Genomic DNA, 10,907 nt, shown 5'->3' on the forward strand with positions numbered 1-10,907 from the left:
ATAAATTCCCTTAGAATGGGGAGAAAGACCACACACAACTCACTGCACTGACTCCAGAGGCATGGCTAGAGGGGAGGTGGACCGTTGGGTGGACAGTCTATCCCAGCTTGCAGCCTGGTAAAAATGAGCCTTTCTCACTTACTAAAAGAGAGGTTGAAGAATCTACTAGCCAATTTTGAAATAAATCCCTAACAACAGCTTAGTGTGCACAGATGCAAACCAGAGCACAGTTTTTTGTAAGAGGGAGATAAAGGCAAACAACTAGACCATGTGGTTACTGTGGACACAAAACCAATGTTAGAGAATGTTCATCCAAACATTATGACAACTCTTAAACTGAAGCAATAAAAAAATATGAGTTTTAGAACTGAAAAATTGATCTCTGGCCAGAGTGTCCCACCCTGGCCAAGGCTGATGGAAGACATCTGGGTTCTGAGCCTCCATCTATCACTGGCCTAGGGAGAAAGAAAGATGCAACAGCCCAGACCACGTGCATCCTGAGTGCCCTGCATCCCAGAGGAGTGTCAACAATGTCTTATACTGACCACTACCCTGACTCCAACCCCAGCCCACAGGGCTGATAAAGAAGGGGGAAGAACAAGATGTGGGTAGAAGAGATTGCTCTGCACATCTAGTATCCTCAAACCCTGATGAGGAGAAAATAGAAGGGAACAGGAAGGAGGAGGGGAGAAGAAACAAAGGCTTAAAAACTGGAGTGTCATGTGCAATAAGTGCATGGATCAAAAAGCCCAAACTACTTCTAGAACAGTATCTGGCCAGGCCACACATTGCCATATGTATGCTCTATGCAATCAATGACTCACGTGATAACATTGAAAATAAAGTGACTGCAGATCTAGAATATGGTTGTGGGGTGCCTACCATAAGAACTGCAGTGCTAGGAGCAGAGTTATAGGTTAGATGTACCATGAGCTCTGGTGGTATCGTGCCTAAGGCATTTGACTGCTAACCAGAAGGCTGTCAGTTCAAACCCACCAGCCACTCCTTGGATGGAAGGTTGGGCAATCTACTTCTGTAGTGATACCTCCTTGGAAACCCAAGGAGGGGTTGCTATGAATCAGATCTGACACAACGGCAGTGAGATGCACTAGAAACATTTCATAGGAATGTAGAAGAGTTTGAGTTAATAAATATTGACATAGTTTAATGTGATGTGTGCTCATTATCTAACAGAATGTCCAAATCATTGGATACTGTAATTATGAATTCTCCTTTTGGAGCTCGAAATAAGAAAGGGACAGATATGGCTTTTCTGAAGACTGATTTGGAAATAGCGAGAACAGCACTATCCTTTATGCAAATCCTGAACTAGACAGCATATTTAAAAGAAAGCAGCAGAATGGAAAATCAAGAAAGAAATTATTGCAGACTTGTGCTATGATCTGCCAACATCACCAATTTCTTAAAAAGGAATTAGTGGACATTAAAATGGAATTAATTTAGTTTTCCTTTTAAAAACTCCCAAAGACAAATGCAACTTAAAAGATAATTAAAATAAATTTTAAAAATTGTTACTGAAAAACAAACACTTGATTTCTGAACTAAATATACCCAACTCGTTAGTTGTGAAATTGCTAACAGACAAATTAGCATTTCAGAAGAACATATGGAAGAAGATACTACCTCACAATACCTTCTGACATATTTCTGTCCCTTGCTCTGCCGCAGCCACATTGGCTTCCTTGTTCTTTGGCTATAGCAGCGTAGGGTCTCTGCACTGACCATTCTCCACCAGATAGTCTTGAGGCTCACTCTTTCACTCCCTTATTTCCTCCAGGTTTCTGCTCAAAGACAGATTGTCCTCAGAAAGTCATAGACCATCCTATGGAAGATGGAAGATCCTATCTTTCTCTATGCCTTTATTCAGCCTACTTCTATTGCATAAGGAGTCCTGGAGGCACAATGATTAAAGCATTTGACTGCTAACTGAAACGTTGGGGTTCAAATTTATTGTTGTTGTTGTTATATGCCGTCCAGTCAGACCTGACTCATAGCCTTGGGTTTCCTAGGCAGTATCACTACGGAAGTAGATTGCCCAACCTTCCTTCCAAGGAGTGGCTGATGGGCTTAAACTGCCAGGCTTCTTTCTGGTTAGCAGTCAAGCGCCTTAGGCACTATGCTACCAGAGTTCCCTTCAAACCCATTAATTAGCCACTAGGAATGGAAGAAAGATGTGGCTGTCTGCTTCTGTACAGATTTACACCTTGGAAGTGTTGTGGGGGCACTTCTACTCTGTCCTACAGGGATGCTATGAGTTGGAATTAACTCTATGGCAGTGTATGAGGTATTAAATTGTGTAGCAATCATCTACTGTCTGACAGCTCACATTTTGTTTGCTTATTGCCCATCTCCTCTGCTGAAATGTAATTTAAGGAATGTAGGAATTTTTCTATTCTTTCCTTAGTAGAACTATTCTAATAAAAAAATGAGAGTTCTGAGACTTCTGGTCAGATGAATAGGCAGTCAAGCTACACAGATCCTCTTCAACAAAGAAAAGAGAAACCAATTTACAGAGATATGGAAGATAATCTTGGAGCCCTGAGCTGTAAAAGGAAGTATACAGAAGTGGATGAGGCACCAACTAGTGGAAAAATCTGAATGAAAACAGTGAGTATGGAGATGGTTGGAACAGTGGACTCTCAGCTACTCTGATGGAACCAATAGCTGGAATATTTCCAAGTGGTGTTGGAACCTGAGAACTGACCTAAAGATCAGGCCTGGTTGCCAAGGGCTTCAGGGACAACTGTGCTGGTGGCCTATGACTACAAAGGGAAACAGCAAGGAGAGAGACAACCTGAGCTGTGGACTTTCGGCTGTCTGGACGATGCAGCCATTTTGCTTGTTTACAAGTGGCAGCCATTTTGGATATTTAAAGTGACCCAGGGTGCAGCCATTTTGAATCTTTACAAGTGGCAGCCATTTTGGATTTTAAAATGACAGCATTCTCACTTGGATTCCAGGGACCTAAGAATAGGTTCCATTTGCCAAGGACAGCAGGGACATATGGGAGGCTGACAATGGGAAAGGAGACAGGTGGTGAGTGTATAAGTGCTGGCAACTAACGAATAGAGGAGCACAGCACAGTACCCTGCTTACATCGATAACATACAAACAAAACAAAGAAAATGAAAAGCGTGGGCAAGTCACTCAAACATATGATCACTAATTAAAGATAAACACAAAAATGTCATAATGCCTTGGAGACAACAGAACATTACAGTCCACACAAAGAAGCAAGATAAAGCAGGAGAAACAAGGGACAAGGCTACAGACCCAAAACACACCCACGAGGAAGATGCAGCATTGGAATTCCCTGATAAAGAATTCAAAAGAATTATATATAGGTACCTTCAATGAATTGAGAGACAGATCAAAGAAAACATTGACAAAATTGAGGAAAACAGAGAAAACCCTAGAACAATTTCAAAAGACAATACAAGAACAAAATGACAAAATAAATGAAAAATTAGAAATGATACAAAATCTACAGACAGAAATTCAGAAGATAGATACTAAATTTTCAAAAATACATAACATATTGAATGGGCAAAGGAGTAGAATTGAACCATGGTGATATTGAAGACAAATACCTCAACACTTCTTTGGTAAGGGATCAATCAGAAGAAAGATCAAAACAAAATGAAGAAAGCCAAGGGTTCATGGGGAATACCATCAAAAGTGTAATCAAATTCCAGAACAGGAAGAGACAAATAAAACCACAGAAAAAATTGTTAAAGATTTGTTAGAAGAGAACTTTCCTGGTATGATGAAATGTGAGAATATATGCATTCAAGAAGTCCAATGAACCCCAAACAAGATAGACCCCAAAAGAAAATCACTGAGCCATATAATCATCAAACTCACAAAACTAAAGACAAAGAAAGAATCCTAAAAGCAGCATGGGAAAAACAAAAAGTTACCTACAAGGGACAACCAATAAGAGTAAGCTAGTATTTCTCAGCAGAAACCATGCAAGCGAGAAGGCAATGGGATGGTATATATAAAACCCTGAAAGAGAAAAATTTTGAACCAAGAATTATATACCCAGCAAAACTGTCCCTCAAATATAATGGTGAAATTTGGAGATTTTCAGATAAGCAGAAATTAAAAGGAATTTGTTAAAACCAGACCAACCTTACAAGAGATGCTAAAGGGAGTCCTTTGGATAGAGAACCAACAACAGCAAACAATAACTGAGAATTAACACACATGATGAAATAACCCAGAAACCAACCCAGTTACAGAAATATCCAAAGTAAATAAGCCTACAAGATTGTAAACAGGGAACCAGAGATACCAACCCACAAATGAGGACAACTATAAACCAAAAAGAGGGAAAAAGTTGTGTAGTTACAGAACTTCTAAATGGTAGGGAAGTCAAGACAACTACAAGATAGAGCAGACTGTTCTAAACTTGGGAAGAAAACTATAAATCACAGGTAAACTCAAAGAAAAATGATAACCCTTTACATCAAAATAAAACAGAGGACCAGCACAAACATTTAGCAAATACTAAAACAATAGCAACGAAGGAAGTGATAACATGATTCATAAGCAAAATGAGCTCAGCACAAAAAATTATATGGATCAAAGAAATCGACACCATGAAAAAGCACATAACAAAATGACAACAACAAATTCATACTTGTCGATAATTACATATCTGGCAAGGGACTTATCCCTAAGATTTATATAAAACTCCAATGCCTCAACAGCAAAGGGATTAACAATCCAATTGAAACATGGGCAGAAGACATGAATAGACAGGTCACCAAGGAGGATATACAGGCAGCCAGCAAATACATGAAGAGATGCTCATGATCATTGGCCGTCAAGGAGATGCAAATCAAAACAACAATGAGATACCGCCTCACCCCAGCACTGAAGACAAGGTTCAATGAGACAGAAAATAACAAATACTGGCAGGGATATGGAGAGACTGGGACTCTCATACATTACTGGTGGGACCGTGAAGTGATACAACCACTGTGGAAAGCAGTATGCTAATTCCTTAGAAAGCTGGAATTGGAGATAGCATTTGACCCAGTAATCCCATTGTTGTTGTTATTTGCCATCGAGTCGGACCCAACTCATAGCGACCCCTCCTTGGGTTTCAGAGGCAGTATCACTACGGAAGTAGATTGCCCAACCTTCCTTCTGAGGAGTGGCTGGTGAATTTGAACTGCCAGCCTTCTGGTTAGCAGTCAAGTGCCTTAAGCACTATGCTACCAGAGCAATCCCATTACTAGGTATATATCCTAGAGAGGTGAGCGCCATTACAGGAACAGAGATATGCATACCCATGTTCATTGCAGCACTATTTACAAGAGCAAAAAGATGGAAATAACCTATGTGCCCATCAATGGAAGAGTGGATGATCAAACTATGGTACATACACACAATGGAATGCTATGCAGCACTAAAGAATAATGTAGAGTCTGCAAAACACTGCATAACATGGATGAACTTGTGGAGGACATTATGCTGAGTGAAATACGTCAATCACAGAAGGACAAATATAGTATCAGTTCGTTGTTTTGGAGGGTCAAGGAAAGGTTTATATCTGGAGGGAAACTTTCTTTGTTGGTTGCCAGGGGTGGGAGGGGAGGAGAGGGAACTCTGCAAAAACAAACAAACAAACAAACAAAAAAATTAACCCATGTCACTTTAGTTTTGTGTATTTCACTGTACATAAATTATATTTCAATAAAATGCATTAAAAAAAAAAAAGATTAACCTGTTGCTGTCAGTCAGTTCTGACTTACAGCAATACTGTTGTTGTTGTTATGTGCCATCGAGTCATACCTGACTCATAGCGACCCCTCCTTGGGTTTCCGAGGCAGTATCACTACAGAAGTAGATTGCCCAACCTTCCTTCCAAGGAGTGGCTGATGGGCTTAAACTGCCAGGCTTCTTTCTGGTTAGCAGTCAAGTGCCTTAACCGCTATGCTACCAGATTTCCCATAGCAATACTAGAGGACAGAATAGAACTGTCCCATAGGATTTCCCGGCTTAATCTTCATGGAATCAGACAACCATCTTCAAAAAAAAAAGAGTTCTTCTGAGTCAATCTGTATGAAAATCTAGCAGTATATTTAGTTGGAAAGTTTCTGTCTCCATTTTACTAAGCAGCTTGAAATTATGTATATATGATTTTCTTTTCTTTATGGCATTAAATGTTTTCAGATACAAAACTCTCATAGTGATTTATAATATGGTATAATATAGTATGGTAAGTTACACTTTCAATGTATCTATTATATAGTTCACCTGCTTTATGATTTTCAGGCTTACTTTTCAAAGCATGCATACATTTCGCATACTGTTCCTCTGGCAAGATAGATTATACTCTTTCAGGTGAAGTGGAATTGTTTCTTCATTAAAAGCAACATCCTATATTGCAGGATTTTAATATGCCATAACTAAATGGGCTCAGAGCACAATATCAGTTGTTCTGATAAAACACTTTTCCAGTGTGCCTCATGTTTTTGTTAGTCGTATTTGTGTTTGTCTTTTGTATTATAGTATAGCGTGTTGGAAAGCAGTGACAATTTCTTATCCAGTTCATACTCCTGTAGTAGTTTTCCCATAATAGGTACTCTCCATGATTATTTGGCTCATTTATGGAACATAGGACTTTGTGTAATGATACTTATCCCTTTTTAAAAGGGAAATAAAATAACCATTACTTACATTTAAAGCCTGATGAAGAGGACCCGCTGACGGTAGATCTTGATCCCCCTTTCATGGAAAAGACTCCTTTCCCTCTGCGAGTCGTTGTTACAGCCACTCTGGGGCGCTTCAGTGGAATTACAGCACGGGGAGGTGGAGGCACACGCCCATGGTAATCAAATAACCTTCACAAAACACAAATGGTGCTGAGAGTGGATATGATGCCATGGATCCTTACAAATGCATGAGAAATCATTATGAGAGTGGTCTGGTAGAAAATTTCTATAAATTGTTTATATTTCATGTTTTCTAATATTCTTGACTCATAGCGACCCCCTTTGGGTTTCTGAGGTGGTAAATCTTTATGAAAGTAGATTGTTCAGTCTTCCTTCCACGGAGTGGCTGGTGGATTTGAACTGCCAACCTTCTGGATAGCAGTCAAATGCCTTAGGCACTATGTCACCAGAGCTCCTTTTCTCATATTCAGGCATAGCTATATTATTGATAGAGTCATTTTTCACTGAAGAATCAGGATGCCAATACATGGTCTACTTTTTCTGGACATTAGAGTCTAGCCTCCAATATGGGCTCATTTATGAGGTAGGAATAGACAAGGAATGTTGCTCCAATTCTACCATGTAATTCAGTGAAATCATGCTGACCTTTACTCCCAAGTATATTTCATTGCTTACATAAACAGATTTGCCCTTCTTAGGAATGGAAATCTTCCTCTTACTTGTCAGATACTTATTAGCACACTAGCTTGGAAAGAGGAAAAGATCATGAAGAATCATGAACAAAGAAAAGAAAATTTTTGTCCAATCTGAAAATTGAGCTTAAAATGGAAAAGAATTCTAGACAAAGTAAGACCAGCTTAATAGGAGCATTTGCAAGGTGTGGAAATTGAGACTAGAGATATTTGTATAATTAGCTATTGAAAAATTTTCTGTCAAAAGAGAATGTCAATAAATCTAAAAGCTTTTGCTAAAAGTAAAAGATGTTATGCATGACAATCAATGTGTTTTCACTAAACAGTGAAAAGAATAAGAATGTTTCATTATTTACATATACATATACATATATATATATATATATATAATTTATAGATTCAAAAGCTTCATATTATTTGTATTCCATGCAAATGTACAACAAACCATTAGATGACTTAAACATTTGAGAAACATTAAAGGGTAGAGAAAACATACTGGGATATATTTACTGATTTGTTTTTTAAAATATTTTCCAGTGAACCAGATGCATGATTACATTATCAACTATAAAGGAGGTAGTATTATTGACTTAAGAGTTTTGATTTAGATATTTTATTGTTACATTATATGGATTATATTCTTGAAATTGCTGTAAAATAGGCAATAAAAACAATCCATTATGAATGTCAGAAATGAGAAAATTAGAATAGGAAGAAAATAATAAAACCTGCCTTTGTGGTAGGTTATTTCACATCTTGTTTATACATACAGATGAAAATGTGAGATCTCTTTTGGGAATATATGAAATTCAATAAAAATTAAGATAAATTAGTTTCTAAATATTCATTCAGAGACATTTAAAATTACTACATTATGGGGAAAAATAATATATAAACCACATTGGAAGCAGAACTTCTTAGTGGTAGGAAGTTCTACATTAGAGAGGTAAATGTTCAAAAGGATTTGGATACATGCCCGGGGAAAGTAAGAGATGTCTGGAAAGGAAAAGAAATAACATGAGCCAGAGTTCAAGAGAGGTGCCATCCTCTGTGAATAAGCAAAGTCCATTACAGCTGAGGAACTGCTAGCAAAGAACAGGTCATGGAAGTCAACACATTATAGTTTACTTCAAAGAATACAGGCAGAATGAGGCTGAAAAGAGTTATGAATATCATCTATACCACTAGGGGCTTGAAAATCAAAAGGGTCAACTAAACTTGCCCCTCATTTCAATCACAAAACAAGGTCTACATTACTTATTTATAATTTGAATTCACAGAGCACCTTAAGTCAGTGAACCAAAATACGAAAGCACTTTGCATGAGCTACAACCCCTGAAGCTACTGAGGGGGGAAAATGGCAGTTAACTGATCATCAAATGAGATTCTTCTAGGGGAGAAGTTGTCACTGGAGATAAAAGCCAACTCTTTTGGAGAGCCCATTTCCCCAGGCCATGAAAGTGCAATTTAACAGGCTCATTAAATAAACTAATCTATAAATTGGGTTAAGAACATTTCTAAAGCACAATGAAAATATACAATGATGTAAGCATGCTATAACGAAAAGGCAGCCCAAGTAAAACCACTGTATTCACTGCCAATTCAATTACAATGCAGTAAAGATATTTTATCGGGGACAGAAATGTTTCTCAATATTTCTATTGCTTCCCTCAGTCAAGGATTACAAAGTCTCCACAGTTGGCCTGGCCTGATTTTGTGTTGAGAAAAGAGAACTGCATTTATCCATTGTATTGTGAGGAAGCTACACTTTTTGTTAACAAACTCAATATGTGTTGTGTCCTTTGTTATAAATTCTTATGAGGAATGGTCCTTGTGCTCTGAATATCTGGTGACTTGTTTTCTCACAAAGGATCAAGTAAGATTTACCAATTTTTTTTCTGCCATGCTGGTGGGAAGATCTGCAGCATCTTTTAAGGTTTTAAATGTGATACATACTTTCCAAAGCAAAAGTAAAGAAAGATAAGACACATGAGAGCATAATTTTTAATTTTATAAAATTTTATAGGATTGAGGGAGATTTCTGAATTTTCACGGGGCATTCTTGGATTCACCAGAAATAAAAGATAGAACAGAATATTGTCCTAATGCATAAAAATATAACAATACAAGAATGGGAAGGAAGGGGGAGGTTTTCTGGGATTGCAGGGTGGGCCACAGAGGTTCTAAATGCAGAAGGAAGTAGGTGAAAGGCAGCTCAAGAAAAAGATAAAAAAGCGTGGGCTTATCAGAATTCTGTCTATAGCCAATTAAAGAAATTTTGTCTTTATCAATATTGGCAAATAGTTTTAGGCTAAAGAAATAGTCCATTTAAGATTATAGACTGACCCAAAAGATTGCAATCCAATGGAATTAAATGGGAACAAAATCTCAAAGCCAGTAAAAATCTTAAAACTTCTTCCTCTTTTTTTCCTTCCCACTCTTGGAATTACTATATTCTCTCTCTCTCTCTCTCTCTCTTTTTAATGGTCTGTCATAATCCCTAATATTTATTAATCAAAATAATTATTCTCCCCTACTATTTACAGGTCAAATAGATAATGCTGTATAATAGAGCCAAACACATAATTTCCCTTCCCTGCCAAAACACTACTTTGAAATAACAACTCTGAAAGACCTATTCTCAAGTAAATACAATAAATGTAGTCAAACTTCAATGCAAACTATTGAAAAAATGTGAAGCATTATTATTTTACTTAATAAACATTTCTAGTTTTCACCTACGCTATTTTTCTTTGGAATTTTGTTTGCTTTAGATAAAAACTGTGATATATAATGTTAATGCACAGAAAAAGCTAAAAACTGGTATATAACTTTAAAATTAATTTAATTGATAAAGATAGATATAATTTGTGTCTAGAAGAATAAAGATATTAGATGTCAACCACTTTTTAAAACAGTAGCTATTTTTTAGACAAAAGCAATTTCATTGCATATTGACATAAAATTAAATAAAAGTTGTCAATGTTTATTTTTATTAGAAACTTTGTATTACTTTTGGAAAAATACATGGGAAGAAAACCCTCTCAATCTTACACTTCAACACAACTACTATCATACTCTCATCTTTTTTTCACAAAATTTCTTATTTTTCTCATAATAAATAGAATATATGTACAGTCATATATCCTGACTAGTCATCTTTAATTTATATTTTAGATATTTCTCAGAGCTGCTAAATTATTTTCCTGATGTTCACATTAATTTTACTTGCTGTGTGCTCAAGTAAATGTAACATATTTTAATAAATCATTGTCTGATTATTGGACTATTGGCTAAACTCCTACTGGTCACTATCAATCAATGTGATTTTGAAGCAAGATTTCAGGACTTTAAAAACTTTTAGTATTTAAGAAAAGAATTTTTAAAATGCAATGTATTTATATTATTTTGTCATTGAATATTACCTGTTCTTTTTGGAAAAATAATTATTCTGAGAATTGAAATATGGTAGCATAGTGGCTAAGACACTTGCCTGCTAACCAGA

The 10,907-nt window shown here is 36.8% G+C and overlaps 1 protein-coding gene across 1 annotated transcript in view; it reads right to left on the minus strand.

Annotated features, from left to right (window-relative positions):
• The window catches only part of RALYL (RALY RNA binding protein like), a 191,283-nt gene that overhangs the window by 34,223 nt on the left and 146,153 nt on the right, over nucleotides 1-10,907 (minus strand). Inside the window, exon 4 of the mRNA XM_007956195.2 lies at nucleotides 6,715-6,878. Within this exon, the coding sequence (XP_007954386.2) occupies nucleotides 6,715-6,878 (164 nt within the window). The remainder of the gene's footprint in view (nucleotides 1-6,714; nucleotides 6,879-10,907) is intronic.

The sequence above is a fragment of the Orycteropus afer genome, unplaced genomic scaffold (genome assembly GCF_000298275.1).
Source record: "Orycteropus afer afer isolate SDZICR_OR568_19922 unplaced genomic scaffold, OryAfe1.0 scaffold00580, whole genome shotgun sequence".
Taxonomy (NCBI): domain Eukaryota; kingdom Metazoa; phylum Chordata; class Mammalia; order Tubulidentata; family Orycteropodidae; genus Orycteropus; species Orycteropus afer.